Source organism: Leopardus geoffroyi, chromosome D3, assembly GCF_018350155.1.
Source record: "Leopardus geoffroyi isolate Oge1 chromosome D3, O.geoffroyi_Oge1_pat1.0, whole genome shotgun sequence".
Classification (NCBI taxonomy): Eukaryota; Metazoa; Chordata; class Mammalia; order Carnivora; family Felidae; genus Leopardus; species Leopardus geoffroyi.
This window is the reverse complement of record NC_059339.1, coordinates 1,504,270-1,519,520: the sequence shown is the minus strand read 5'-3', so window position 1 is coordinate 1,519,520 and position 15,251 is coordinate 1,504,270. Positions and strand designations below refer to the sequence as shown.

Below are 15,251 nucleotides of genomic sequence, written 5' to 3'. Positions count from 1 at the left end.
GGGGCTGAACTTGCGTTCACCAGGCTGTGTCCTCATCATAGTGGGGGCGGGCGGGGGACAGCGCATCAGGACTGGGCCCCAGAAAGTGCAGACGGGATGCGGACCCTCCGCCTCCACTCTGCTCAGGGTCCGTTCAGAGCAGGCCTGCTGTGCCGCTCCAGCATGAGGCCCGGGGAGGAGATGGGGAAGGTTCTGGGCCCAGGAGGGATGGGTGTGAAAGCCCCAAGGTCAGTGCCAGGGGCCAGCTCAGCTTGGGGGCCAGAGTCCCCGGGAAAGACAACGCAGCCAGCTCTCTGCCTGCTGTCTCCTGGCTCAGGGGGTGCACAGAGCAGACGCACAACACACACGTGCACACGTGCACACACAGGACACAGGCACACAGACACGTACGCACACGAGCACAGGCGTCCTGGGATGTACCTGCACGTGCATTCACAAGCATGTGCACACACGTGCACAGAGATACTCACTTGCACACACATACAAATGAGCACATGGACAGACACACACACATGTGCACACGCACAGAGACACACGGATATATGAACACATGCGTGTGCACACACGAGCACACACGTGAGCACACACACACACACATACACGCACACACACCTGCTGCAGGAAACCGTCACCTCTGTGCCGTCTGCATAATCCTGTTTGAAAGGACTGTTTCCTCTCGCTGACTTGTTCCACACCTGCCACCTGCCACAAGCCTCGGAGAAGCCAGGCCCCTCTGGGTGGGGACGGTCTCTGGTTCCTCTGCAGGAACCCGCCATCGAACATCTGGACAGCTGCAGAGCTCGCCGTCCTGGGCACCTCCGATCCCCTGCCTCTGGGAAGGGGCTCCCCATGGATGCCCGGAGCTCATCAAGTCACATCTCGACGACAGTCAGGAGCCTGCTTTTCCCCAAACTGGAGGATTTGCAGCCATAGGACACGGCCCGTTCATTTCAGAGAGCGGAGGGCTCGGCGGAATGTTCCAGAACCTTCTTGGACGAGGAACTGGGAGCTGCTGATGCTGGCAGTAAGGCTGGACAGGCTGTGAGAGGAACATAGCGACCTCAGGCAGCTCTGGGGACACACGGGCCCATTTACAGTGTGGCCCCCATTAGCTCATCCTTGGCCAAGCCCCAGGCTGTGCTCAGAGCCATCAAAACGTGGGCCAGCCTGTCACTGGTCACTCACTCAGTCAGTCCGTCCACCGGAACGGGGGCAATGCCCGGATGCGTTTGAATCGGGGTGTGTCGGGCGAGGACGGGCAGGATGGTGTGGAGCGTGGCCCCAGAGTGACGCTGTGTCCGTGGAGCTCTGCCCTCCTGATGCGCAGGGTGAGCCGGCAGTGGGTTCGGGGCACAGGGGGACCTGAGACCCCATCCCAGCCGGGCCTCGGTCTGCTGCCTCATGGGGCCCTTGGGGGGCACTAGAGGGGGCCCTCCGGGGAGGGGGTGGCTCGCCTCGGGCCCCAAGCGGTCAACCTGCATGTGCACAGCGCTCCCTGAACAGACGCCCCCACCCCACCTCCATCCCGGGGAGGTCAGGGCGGAGGGGCACGTGCAGACATGGACACACGGTGTCCCCAGCACTTGATCCCACGGCCACGGCCACGGCCACCAGCAGCGGGAGCCCCCGGCCATGTTCCCCCGACTGACGCTTCTCCAGCACAGCAGGCCCCTGACTGTGCAGTGGGAGAGCCCCGGGTCACCGCCACAGGTCTGCGTCTGGGAGGCGGGGCCGGGCCGCTGTGGGGTCCCTGCGGGGCTGGCTCATTCCCAGGGCCCCCTCCGGCCACCGCGGTCTGCTCCCCTCCCGGCGGGGCCGAGTCAGGGACCAGGGGAGCTCGAGGGGAGGGGCTGCAGCTGGGCCTCCTATGAAAGGCCCTCAGAGAGCCACACAAGGCGGCCTTGTTGGGGAGCAGCCTCCCCCAGCCCGGGATCTCCTCCCACGGGGGCAGGAAGGGTGACCCGGGAACGCGGTCGATGGCCCGCGCTGTGTGGGGTCACTGCCGGTCTATTTCTAGCTCCAGCCTCTGGCCGCCAGCATTGGGCCTGAATGACGCCCTTTGCAGCACGGCCCATCCGCCCTGTGGCCCTCGTGGCAGCTGTCCCCTCACTCAGGGCAAAGGTGACAGATGTGGGCATGGGGGGTTGGAGGGCACAGCCGTGACGTGGACATGGCAGAGGCCTCAGCACCAACGAGGAGGCTCCCTGGGGACCCCGGGGCACAATGCCCTTCCTCTACAACCTTCCGTGGCTCCCCGCTGCCGTGTGGGGAGTCCAAGCCCCTCCTTCCCTGAGGTCGCCCCGTCATAACCGCCCTCGGTGCCCCCACCTCCTCTGTCCCCTGGGGGAGGCCACGAGCCTCCCAAGGGCAGGGCCGGGCACCCGGCTCCCCGAACCAGGGCGCCTACGACAAGACTCAGCAGAATCCAGACGCGGCAGACAGGCCCCGCTGTGCGCGGGGTGCCGATGACAGTGACACCCGCCCCCAGGCAGGAGGTGGCAGCCACATTCCTTCCCAGCTGGAAAGTGCTGGTCCAGGCGCCCGGCCCCTCAGGAGGTGGTGGGCGCGGCGACCCCGAGGGCCCATCCGTGTGGGGCCGGGAAGGGACTCTGCCGGCAGCCAGTCCGACCCCTCCCGGACCAGCTTGGGGGCGGCAGGGCCACTCGGCTTCGCTGGGCCTCAGTCTCCTCGCCTGTGAGATGGGGACGAGAATCCCAGCAGGAGCCTCCGGCGCTGCTCTGGGGACCAGGGAGCGAGCACGCGGGGCCCAGTTAGACCGCGCCTGGCACGGGGCGCCCCAGAGCGCCCGCGGCTTCCCCCGGGGTCGGCGATGACGGGGCCACACGTTCTCTCTGCAGACTGAGCCCTCCCGCCGCTCTGAGCCCACGGGGCTCACAGGACCAGCCGGCTGCCGCCTCCCTCGGGGTCCGCGCGGGCTCCAAACCGCCCGGGTTTCAGGTGCGCCGCGCTCAGGGCAGGATTCGGTGCTCACACCGCTGGGGGAGCCCCCATCGCGACGCGGGGCCCCTGCAGACCTGACGCCCAGGGCCGCCTCCTCTGAAGACTGGAGTTGGACGCGGACCCCCTGAGGCCACGGGGTGGGCACCGGCCTTCTCCCCCAGCCCCACCCGTGCCCGTTCTGAGTGTTGTCTGTGTCCTGTCCCCCCAGGTGTGAGGAGCCCTGAGACGGAGCCTGGTCCACGACCCCTCTGCCCTCCTTCCGCACGGTTGTCGACCCGTCCTTGCCACAGGCTGAACGGGCCTCCTCTCCTCCTGACCCCTGCAGGCCCTGGGGTCTGGGGCGCCCCGAGGACCGGCTGGGGGGCCCCTCCCTGGGGCGTGGCCAGTGGTGAGGGGGCCGTGGCTGGGAGCGGCAGGATGTTTGTGGCCTCAGGCCCCGGCGTGGTGTCTGTGACGGAGCCGGCTCAGAGCAGCAGGACTTAGTGAGTCACAAGGAACACTCTAGAGATTTGGGGGCTCCTAGAGATTTGGGGGACCAGGTGTCCGATGGGGAGCGGCTCCTGATGTCACACAGGTGGGCCAGTGAGCCGGCAGAAGGAAACCAGACAGGCCCGGGCACAAAGGGGAAAGTCATGGCAACCTCGGGATGGGGCAGCTTCAGGCACAGCTTGATCCAGTAGCTCAAGCCCTGGCAGCAGGGCCTGACCTCTCAGGATTCCTGTGCCCACATCCACCCCCCCCCAGGCCAGCATCTCCTCCGTGTGACCTCCCCTGAAACGCGTTCTGTCCTCTCAGCAGATCCAGCCGCCTGCCACCCCCGAACTCATCCCCCTGGCCATGGGATGGAATGTTCTGGGGGGAAAGGGCCAGGGTGACATGCCCTCACCTGGGGCTGGGGGCAGAGTCGGCCCCGCCAGACCACAGGGCCAGAGTAGGGGCGAGGGCCCCCAGGTAAACCAGGTGCCATTCCCTGAAGAGGAAGGACCTGCCTCGCTTGGCTGCCCTCCAGGACCCCCGTGGAGCCATCCCACTGGGTGTCCACATTCCTCTTGGGGACACGGGGGCTGCCACCCCCCAGGCCCAGGACGCCCGCAAGCTTTCCCTCCTCGGGAGCCCGCAGGTTCCAAATGGACCTGATTCTAGGAGAAGGGCGCAAGGACCCCTGCCCCGGGAGGAGGGCTGAGCTCACCTTCACGCACCCGCAAGGTCGCCGTCCCGCCACGTCCTGGGCTGCCCGTCCCTTCTGTCCAGGTCACCCTGGGCTGGCCTCTGAGTGACTGCTGAGCTCACCAGGAGCAGCAGGACAGGCACAGCCCAAGGACGCTTGCTAATGAGCGAGACTGGCGCTGATTAGGGGCTGACAGGCAAATGCTGAGGCTCTCCGAGGTGGGGGAGGAAGCAGGCGACCAGAGAGGCTTCTGATGCTGGGCTTCGTCCTGGTAATTAATCGCATGGAAGCTGCTAAAGGTTATGAGGAAAGCGGAGATGATGCAGGTTCGCGGAGTCTCTGGAAGATTCAGTTAATTTAGCTGGTTCGGGAAGTGCCAGGGGCTGCTGTTGGAGAGCGCGGAGCAGAGGGGGTCTGGGCTGCCTGCCGCGCGTCGGGGAGGGGCCTCCGGGCTCAGCAGGTGTAGCCCAGGGCAGGTCCAGGCCTCGGTTTCCCCACCGGGAAGGCGGGTGGGCGGGGAGCGAGGACAGCGCCTGCCCTGTGGGTGTCTGTGGGGTTCCTGGAGGAGGTGTCCGGGGAGCATCTGGCAGGGGGCCTGGCCCATCCCCCGCCCCTCGTGTGTCAGCAGAAAGGACCTGGAGATGGGCTGCCCCCAGCCCCCACTGCGGGTGCTGCCTGTCAGGGGCGGGGCCTGAACCTGGGGGAGCCCCTCCCCCCAGGGCCCTCGTGCTGTGTCTCCAACTACTGACCTGCCCATCCACCTCGTCTCCTCCCCATCCGTGGAGTATTTTAGTTAAAATACAAACACGGCTGTGGGATCTGATGCCCCGGGTAGTGCACACGTCGACAGTGTAAAATAAAACCGGGACATCACCGTCCTCAGTGCCCCTAGTGAGATTCGAGGTCTCCCGATGGGCCATCCGAGTGGGCCATCTAAAGGGACAGCAGGGAAATTTCTGGGGTTCCCCCCAGATGTCTAACTCCTATTTCTGCCTTCGCTGCGCCCACGCAGGGCTCTGATGCTGGAAAGCACCTTGCCCACTGCTCGGTTATACTTTCGGGAAATGTGTATGTACATTTGAAGTTGAAACAAAATAAAGTTCACTCTAAAGAGCTCCAAGTGGTAGAATATTCTTCTGATTGAGTTAAAGACACGTTTTTAGTTAGCGGACTATTCTACGAAACAACATAGACTAAATATTTATATAACATGTATATTTATGTCATTAAAAATATAAAATATATTATATAACATAGATCCACTTTTATATAGTGCATGAGATACTATACATAACATAGGCACGTTACATATTTGTGTATTTAATATATCAACATTTTTATAACCATTAATCTTCTAAGAAGGGACAATGCCCATTTATAGAAGTGGGTTGGAGGAATATCCTGTGGCCTCGGGCGCTGCCCGGGTTTACTCCTGCCCAGGAGGGTGTCCCTGAGGGGATCAGGACGGGGCCTTTGTCCCCTCCTGAACTGCACCGTGACTGGCCATCCCCTGATGCCTGCCACGTGTCAGCTCCTTGGGGCCTGGGACCATGTGAGGACACTGCCCTGCTCTTAGCCACACACCTTCTGCTCAGGGACCTGCAAACCCGCCTTCTCAGGATCTGACCCCAGATGCACAGCCACAAATTGATATCTGATGAAATATGTCCTGAGATCCTGGTCCAAACACCAAGTGAGAGGACCTTCCAGATGGAGGGCGTTTCTCCAGCCCTGCAGGCTCACACTCCCCAGTGCCCAAGCCCCTCCTCCCTGCCCCTCCCTCTGTAAGTGGCTCTCCCAGCCCCATCCCTCCCTGACCCTCCCTACAGGCTGGCCCTCACTTGTTTGCATGAAAGGCAGAGTCTGAGAGCATCATGTCCATTTGGGGATGTGGCAACCCATTGCCCTTTAGGGGATGTAGGAAATATGGCCTCGGTTTCTCCGACCCTAAAGTCGGCGAGGAGCCACTTCCCTCCCAGGGCAGGAAGGAGGGACTAGGCTTGTGCGTCTATCAGTCTAGGAGGGCCAGCGGCCGGGGCTCCTAGAGAGATGGCTAATTCTGGGGCTGGGGCGGGAAACACAGAAGGTGAGTGCGGAGTATTGGGTGGGGCCTGAGAGTAAGGAAGTGTGAACACACACACGCACGTGCGCACACTGATGTACATACATGCCTATACATACAGGTGCACACATGTGCACACACAGGCACACACATGTGGGCACACATGCACACACAGAGATGCGTACACACAGGCACACATGTGATTGCACACCAATGCACATACACACAGTGATGCACACATGCACACACACACGCCGACGCACACACCCGCTTGTACATACAGGTGCACACGTATGCATACACAGGCACACACATGTGGGAACATACACAGATGTGTACACACAGGCATGCATGTGTGTGTACACCAGCGCACATGCACACACTGATGCATGCATGCACACATACAGATGCACACACACGCACTTGTAAATACCTGTGCACACGTATGCACACACAGGCACACACGTGTGGGCACACGCATGCACACACAGATGTGTACACACAGGCACACATGTGTATGCACACAGGTACACACGCACACACTGATGCACACACACGCTTGTACATACCGGTGCACACGTGTGCACACAGGCACACATGTAAGCACACACAGATGTGTACACACAAGCACACGTGTGCTTGCACACCGATGCACACACACACACACCAATGCATGCACGCACACGTACACACAGATGCACACAGGCACACACACAGAGACGTGTACATACAAGCACACATGTGCATGCACACAGATGCACACGCACACAGTGATGCACACACATGCACTGATGTACACACACAGGCACACGTACACACACATGCATGCACACCAGGACAAGCAGACCACCTGAAAGAGCTCAAGGCCAGACTAGAGCGATCTATCTCTTTGGTCTCTGCTGCCCCTAGAGACTCCCTGAAGCTCCGGGTAAAGCTAGTCAGCTCTGTCTTCAGTAAACGTCAAGCACGTGTGCAAGAAAACGTTTCTTAGAAAATGTGTAAGTGCATATGGGTGGGGCTTGGGATCGCAGTCAGAGGTGAGGAGCTGAGATCCCCCAAAGCTGTGTTTTCCACGGGGAGGCGAGAGTGGCGTGCCGGCAGAGTGGAGCGTCTCCCGCGAGGCCAAGACCCTGTACCCCAGGGGAATGTGTGTCCGTGCACCAGAGTGTGGACCTTTATCTTTTGTCTCCCCAAAAGAAGACACGTCCACGGTTAAAAGTTAGAAGTACAGAATATGAAAGCAGATCTGGTAGGAGAAAAAAGTGTTTCTTTTCTGTTACTTTGACCACAGAATCTCCCTGTTGTCCTCACCATAGGTCACTTGTCACCCTGTTCTAAGGGGTCTTTTCAGGGGGCGCCTGGGTGGCTCAGTCTGTTAAACGTCCGACTCCTGATTTAGGCTCAGGTCACGATCTCATGGTTCATGAGTTCAAGCCCTACATTGGGCTCCGTGCCGACAGCTTGGAGACCGCTTGGGATTCTCTGTCTCCCTCTCTCTCTGTCCCTCCCCTACTCTCTCTCTCTCTCCCTCAAAATAAATAAATAAACTTAAAAAAAGTAAGTGGTCTTTTCAGAGATAGTTGAACATAAATAAGCACATACAAGAACACGCATGAACACGGTACACATACATATGCACAGTATACATGCACATGCACACACATGTGCTTACATCCCCAGATGGTAGCACACATACGTGTTTTCTATCATATGACTTTCCTTTCTTAGATGAACAAATATCTCAGGGATTCTTCTGCGTCGTTAGGGCCGCCGCGCCCTCGCCGGGGAGAGACTGCAGGGTCCCCATCGTGCAGATGGCCCACAATGCAGGTGGTTCCTTATCAACAAACGTTTATTTCAGCCTTTTGTTACAACAAATAAGCCTACAATGAATAGCCTTGCACAGACGTCCTTGTGCACATTACAGCGGTATTTTTAATGCATGCTTCGGATGCTCTGAGAATATTGCCCAATAATTTACTTAATGGATCCCTATTTTTAAACATTTAGATTGTCTCCAATTTTTCCACCATTATAAACAACACTGCCATGATCATAAATCTTGGCACATACCTCTGATTACTTCCCTGGGATGAATTTCTAGAAGAAAGTGCTGGGTAAATACATTTCAGCTTTAAAGCTGCTTCAAGCCCGTTTTGCAAGGGCTGAGTCAGGGCCACCCTGCCCGGTAGTGCAGGTTGCACACTGCTCAAGATGCCCAGGAGGGGGCTGGAGGGGGCTGAGGAGGAGCCCATGGTCCACTGGCCAGGTATCTGGGTGTTCCCTGGCGCAGGTGGCTTTTTCTAGTCCTCACGAAAGTGCTGTAGGTGCCAGCAGGGCCCAGGCTGGTTGTCAGAGGCAGAGTCTGAGGTCACAGGAGCCCCGGTGAGCCTTCAGGTACATGTCTGACCTACTCTCCCCTCTGCAATGCCAACAGTCAATTAACCCGGAGTCTTCTCTTTTCTGAACCCCTGACCAAGCAGCCTTCTCCAGACACCAATTCTTGAAGGACCTAGACTTTTCTTTCCTCTGAACCTTAGTGCTTTTCACACCATGATGCGTGAGGGGACCAAGGGGGTGGGGGCCACGGGAGCTTAAGAGATCCTGCCCACAGAAAGGAAGTTGTTGGCCATGGCCCAGAGGGATGCCTGCCCCGTGAGGCCACCTTCTGAGTTTAAACTGAAGCTCAAAAGCTGAAAGCCTGCATTTGAACTTTAAATGCCCCAGTTTTGCAGACAAATTAAAGCACACCTATGTCCCCAGGCCACCGGTCTGCTGTGTGTACCTTCAGTGTTCTAAATGTAGCTGAACCAGCAGAATCATTTTGAAGTGATGAGGCCTGGCAGGGAAACACCTCGGAGTCGAGGGGAAGCCCGAGCGTTTGCCCCTTCCCTGTGCAGCCCCTGCAGGGAGAAGGGCGTCTTTACAGGAACGCACCTCCCAGCGGAACGTAGGGCTCTTAGAGGAAGACCCTCCTCCCTCCCCAACTTCCAGCATTGGCAGAGCTGAGCCTCTACACCGTTAGGCTGACCTGTGAGGACACTCTCCTGTCCCTTTCTCTGCTGGAAGGAGCTGCCAGGAGGAGCCATGGTCACAGCCCCCAGACGCTCACAGTGTGGAGACCTAGCCCCCTTGGGAAGCCGGACTCCGAACCCCAGTTCTGACTCTCTGGAACCTCGGGGTTTCTGGAGGTCCCTTGGGATGGAGAGGTCTCTTGGGGAACCAGCATCCTGTAGGGCTGGCAGGGGTCACCTGTACGGGGGCAGACCTGGACGTCTGAGACCCTTGGGAGGGCACTGGGTCAGGGGACATTGGCTGCAGGGAAGGCTTGGAGGAAATGCAGTTCTGTGCCCTTCGAGGTGCTGGACTTGGGGCCACGGGTCGGCAGCTGCAGCCCTGGGGGCCCTCTTTTGGCCGCCGGTCAGGGAGTTAATCGGCACACACATGATGGCCTGCAAAGATGTGCCCTGAGCCCAGTGGGGCCTGAGAATTAGGCGTGTGCTCTGGAGTATGCGGACAACGTGAAGTGCTCCCCCAGCCTTGTTGTCTCTGGGTCACCCAGCTCTGCCCATGCTGCCAGATTCCAGTTCCTCGGTGGCCAGGGGCTGGGTGCTGTGTGAGACCCCTCCCTAGGCCGTCCATCAGGATGACCAACAGACCCCGTAAAAGCTTCATCCCCGGGCCCGGAGCCGACCTCCAGATTCACACCCGCCGGGAACCCCTGAGTGCAAATAAACAGGTTTCAAGGGGCCCAGAAGCCCTGAAAAGGTTTGCAGACTGGACAGGGAGGGGGCCGGGATTAAGAATTTCCATGCAGAGACCTTCCCCATTCATCTTTGACAATATCCACCCGGGGAGACATCACATTTGGACTCTTTATATAAAGAGATTTATTACGAGCATCTGGCTCATGTGGTTATGGAGGCTGAGACGTCCCAAGACCTGCAGTTGGCAAGTGGGAGACCCAGGAGAGCTGAGTCCAAGCCTGGAGGAGGCAGATCGATGTCCCAGCTTGGAGACAGGCTGACAGAACGGATTCTCCCTACTCAACTTTTTGTGCTATTCGGGCCTTCAACTGATTAGATAAGGCCCACCCACTTTGGGAAAAACCATCTGCTTTACTCAGTTCACCGACTCAGATGCTGATCCCATCCAGAAACACCCTCACAGAAACACCCAGAATCACGTTTAACCAAGTATCAGAGCGCTCCCTGGCCCAAACTGACACAAAATAACCATGACAGGGGGTACCTTTTTACCAACTGCTAGGGGCTCTTTGGGCTTTTCACACTGTTACCACCGTGACAGCTCAAAGCCACAGGAGTCGGGGGGGGGGGGTCAGTGGGCCGTGGCCTTGGGTCCCCCCACAGTTCTTCTTGCTCCAGCCTCTCGTTGGGTCCAATGTTGTTACATGGATGCATCCACTGAACTCAGGGCTCCGTGTCATAGAGCAGACACGCGCCCCTTCCCCTTCCTCCCTCCCCCCTTCTCTCCGCCTTGGTTCCCTGTCTGTGCGGAGGAAGGAAATACTAACGTGCAAGAGCCCACCTCCCGGGACCAGAGGGCAGGGGTCCTGCCAGGTGCCCTGAGCCTCCTGAAGACAGTCCTCGTGCTGCCCCCTCTTTCTTGTCTGTCTCTGTCTCTCCATCCCTGTCTCTTTTCCACCCCATCTCTCTCTTCCGCGTCTGTCTCTGTCTCCGTGTCTCTGTCCCTTTCTCTGTCTCTCCCTGTCTCTCTCTGTTTCTGTGTCTGTCTGTCTCTCTGTCTGCCAGTCTCTCTCTCTCTCTGTCTCATACATTTAGTCACTGAGCTGACAGGGTCAAAGGTGATCATTAAAAGCCCATCATCTCACAAGAGACGCTTCTACCCAAACGGGGCTTTGAAACTGCCCCAGGTCACTGCATTCACTCCCCAGACAAAGGGGCTGAACGCTCTCTGCTGCCCCCCCTGCCGTCTCCGCGGTGAGGCAGCTGGAACGCCCCACCTGCCCTGCTCGCGGCTCCCCCGGGGCCTCTCCATCTGGGCCTTTCCGCCGGGTTGGGCTGACCCTCCGTCCGGAGCCCCGTCCTGGAACTGCCCAAAGCCCCTCTCCACCCAGCAGGGTCTGCTCTGTTGGTCAGCGGCCACCTCAACCTTCACGACTGGGAGCCACTGCTGTGGCCCTGTCGTGGCCTCATGGTAAAGCGTAAGCGTGAGGACTTGGGAGGATGTGGCAGCCGCCGGGCCAGGCGGGAGGGGGGGCCTCTCCGCGCAAGCCCGGGCCTGGCCCCTGGGGGACAGGACTGCTCCCCGGCCCGGGGGACCAGAGGGTTGGGGGGACAGCGTCCACTGAGACTGCGTCCCGCCCCGTGCTGGGTGTCACCAGGGTGGCGGCCCCAGGGCCCGGCTCGCGGGAGCACCCTCCCGGTCCCCTCAGCCCCGCCTCGTAGGGCGCAGGGACTTTCTCCTCTGTCCCCACCACCCCGCTGGCTGTCCAGGGTCCCACCCTCCTGCCTGGGGTCCATAGGCTCCCGGGCCACGGAACAGGGATGGGCCACGGCGGCTAATTTAGGGGCAAACCCTCAGGACTGGATGGACATGGGTCAGCTGGTGACCAGTGGGGGCCCCGTTCCTGCTGGTGGTGGACAGTCCCAGGGGTGGTGACAGAGGAGAGATCACGCTGCCTGTCACCCTGGGTGACGCAGAGTCACCTGAAGGAGACTGGACATCCTTGCAGCTGACCCCATCCCCTGGCTCTTTGGAGAGGGAGGTGGGCGACTCCCTCAGGCGAAGGCAGAGCCCCCTGCTGCTGGCCGGCCCGTGTGCCCGCGTCCTCCTGGAGGTGGAAATGGGATCATTTATTTTTCCCATCTTTCTATTGTATAACCACAGCCTCTGAGACCTCAGCGGAGGATAAATGCCTTTGTCCTGTTTCTATGGCGATGCCTCCCTCCCCCAGGCCCCCAGGGCTGGGGGAGGGGGACAGATGGGTGATGGCACAGGTCGGGCAGACTGCCTGGGTGGACCTCTGCGCCCGCTCAGCCTCCTCATGTGTAAATGGGGAGCGGACCCTGTGCCCCGGGTCAGAGTGGGGGCGCGGTGACTGAGCTGGTGGAGCCCCTGCACAGAGTGAAGCGGTGAGTCCACGAGCGTTCACTGCTTGCACGGGGCTGGGGTGAGGCACGGGGAGCCGGGGGCCTGGTGGAGGGTGCCATCGGTGACATGGCTGTTTAGCAAACAGGTGTGATGAACAGCAGGAAACAGGGGGATGCAGCTTGGCCAGGACGGGCTCCGTCTGGGCTGGAGTGTGGACCCGCGGCCTGGGAGCTGACCGGCCGCTGACAGTGCTGGTGGGGCCGCGGGGTGGCCCAAGCGCCCCGGGTCCATCAGATCTGCTCCCTGCAAGGATCGCTGGGTGATTCTGGGAGACAGCCGGTTCCCGGGGCAGGGGGGGGGGGGGGGTGGGAGGCGCTTCCGGCTCTGGCGGGGACGTGCTCTCTCCATCTGCTGGTGCGTGAGGCCGGCACACTGAGCTCACGGCCCCGCCAGCATTGGGAACGCCCTGCAGGCACATCGGGCCTGGCGGACAGGGAGAGAGGCTGCCGGGCAGGGGTGCCCACCTCCGGGTCCCAGGGTAGCGGCTCCCTGGAGCTGACTGCAAACGCACATTCCAGGCCCACAGGGACTGAGTCAGATCCTCCGGAGGGTCTCCAGGAGACCCCATTGCTCCTGCGCCCTCGCGCTCTCCCCAGCCCCGTCCCGCATGCTTTCCCGAACCTTGGGTCTGCAGTGCAGCAGAGGAAGCTGTCCTGCCCATGGCCGGGCATCTTCCGGCACCCAGCTCCCGGCGCCCAGCTCCCGGCTGGGCTCAGCCCCGTAGAAAGCCTCCAGAGCTCACCTCCTCCCTGTCCTCAGGCCGAGCGCACTCCTCCCCGTCCTCAGGAAGGACAGAGTCGGCCTCTGTTTCCTCTGTCGTCCTGCCTGTGCAGAAACGGCACGTGCTTGTGGTCTGACTTTGCTCTCAGATGCAGTGCGTGTGTGTTTCAAGCAAAATCACAGCCATCCGTTCCCGTGCTGCAAATAAACAGGCCAGCTTGGGGGGGCGAGTGGCGGAGGCCACATTCTCTCTGAGAACGGCCAGCTCTCCCGGCAGCAGCCGCGTCCCCCAAACAGCAGCCCTGAGCTGTCCTGGCCGCAAGAGAGCAATGTGCCTTGGCTTCCCGGACAGACCCCAGGGCACGGGCTTGGAGGCCGCCAGGGCCTGAATGTTTGTGTCCCCAAGATTTGTGCTGAAACTCCAGCTCCGGTGAGATGATTTGAGGAGGCAGGGCTTCCGGGGCTGGTTAGGGTTAGACGAGGTGCTAAGGGCGGGGCCCTGCGGGGGTCAGAACAGGCCCCCCGAGACCCGGGGGTCTCTGACCCCTGAGAAGGGTCAGAACAGGCCGTGTTCCTCCCTCTGCTCTGCTCCACGTGACGTCACAAGGAGAGGTCACCGTCTGCCTCTCAACACAACCCACCTGTGCCGCCCCCCCCCCCCCCCCCATCGCAGAACCGGCCTCTAGAACCTGGAGACATGAATTTCTGTTGTTTGTAGCTCCCAGGCTGCAGGATTCTGTTCGCAGCCCAACGCCGACAGACGGCTGGTCTCTTTGGGCGCTGGGACGAGAAACAGACAGAAAACACACAGAGGCGGGAGTTAGGGCGGACACTGTGTCGATGTTTGTAGCACAGAAAATCTTGGACAGCCGAAATACCATTTTTTAGATTTTATTAATTTATTTTGAGAGACAGACGGCAGGGGTGGGGGGTGGGGGGAATCCCAAACAGGCCCCACTGTGTCAGCACAGAGCCCGACACGGGGCTCAAATTCATGACTGTGAGATCATGACCTGAGCCAAAATCAGGATTTGGATGCTTAACTGACTGAGCCCCCCGGGTGCAGCCGTAATATCGATTCGTTAGGAAACGGGCAAAATCAATCTCTCATTATTAATCCCAAACATCTGACCGAGCTCAAGTTTCTGAGTCTGTCTGGGGCCCCCCCAACCAAGGGCAGTGACGCTCAGCACCTGAGCACTGGAACGTGGGGCAGCCACAGGCAGGGAGGAGCACAGGGCACAGGGAGCACGGACCGGGAAGTGGCTTTGACCTGGTTTCAGCTCCTGTTGAGAAGGACTTAACACACTCTGACACAAACGGTGTTTGTCCTCCTCCCGTCCTCGACTTTGGCACTGACTTTCCTCAGTCTGCGAGCTGGCAGGCTGGGTTCCGGAAGCAGAGGTGCGGAGAGGGAGGCGGCCGACGGCCCGATTCAGCCGCGCAGGGGAGAAGCACCCACCGAGGCCGGGGACCACACAGCCCACCCTTCCCGCCCCACTCGTCTCCCCGCCTTCCGGAATCCAGACGGGACAGGACCTCCCCCCCGGGCTGGCGAGTCACAGACGCCCTTGTCCTTCCGGGTCTGATGAGCCACTGGCAGCACGGCGTTCGTTTGGGGACCGCTGCTGTGCCGCCCCCTCCCCTCCCCGCCCCGCCCCCCAGCAGGCCCCACAGCCCTGCGCCCCGTCTGCACGGAGGGCCTGGCCGCCCGGGCCTGGGATCCGTGGCCCCGCGGGGCCCGTCACAGGTCAGAGCCACCGGCACAGGCGGGGCCTCACTCTCGTGCCCTCCGGCCCTGTGTGGATGGAGTCCGGCTGTGTGCGGGGCGCACGTGGGAGTGAGCGTGAGCGTGAGCTTACGTGCCGGGTCAGGCGCTTCCGTCGATCCTGCAGGGGGCGTGACGAAGCCGCACACTCACGTGGCTCTTGCTCACCGGGCGCTGTGCCAGCAGAGGGACAGAAGATGGACACGCGGATGGACAGACGGGCAGACCTGCTCCAGTGTTCACGGAGGCATCGCGCACGGAGCAGACGGACGAGCGTGTGCAGTGGAGAAGTGAGTGTGGCGCGCGTGATCCGTGCGCTCGGGCGCAGGTGACGCCCAGGACGCGGAGAGCACGTCCCAGGAGGGCCGGGGCGGTGGGGACCTCACGCAGCCGCAGACACCGACCACGACAGACCGTGTGTCCAGGACGCAGGCCGG

At 60.6% G+C, this 15,251-nt stretch overlaps 1 protein-coding gene across 1 annotated transcript; it reads left to right on the top strand.

Moving 5' to 3' along the window:
* Positions 1–1,193: 1,193 nt before the first annotated feature.
* LOC123588352 (collagen alpha-1(III) chain-like) lies at positions 1,194–3,444 on the top strand. The gene is made up of 3 exons (XM_045459199.1): positions 1,194–1,328; positions 2,859–2,958; positions 3,170–3,444. The coding sequence occupies exons 1-3, from the start codon at positions 1,224–1,226 to the stop codon at positions 3,442–3,444; spliced, it is 480 nt and encodes a 159-aa protein (XP_045315155.1). The 5' UTR covers positions 1,194–1,223.
* Positions 3,445–15,251: the final 11,807 nt, after the last annotated feature.

Coding starts and splice junctions, on each gene's coding strand:
- LOC123588352 (XM_045459199.1), top strand. CDS start 1,224: ATGCGTTTGAATCGGGGTGTGTCGGGCGAGGACGGGCAGGATGGTGTG. Junction 1,329..2,858: donor CTGCCCTCCTGATGCGCAGG/GTGAGCCGGCAG, acceptor TTCTCTCTGCAG/ACTGAGCCCTCCCGCCGCTC. Junction 2,959..3,169: donor CCAAACCGCCCGGGTTTCAG/GTGCGCCGCGCT, acceptor CTGTCCCCCCAG/GTGTGAGGAGCCCTGAGACG.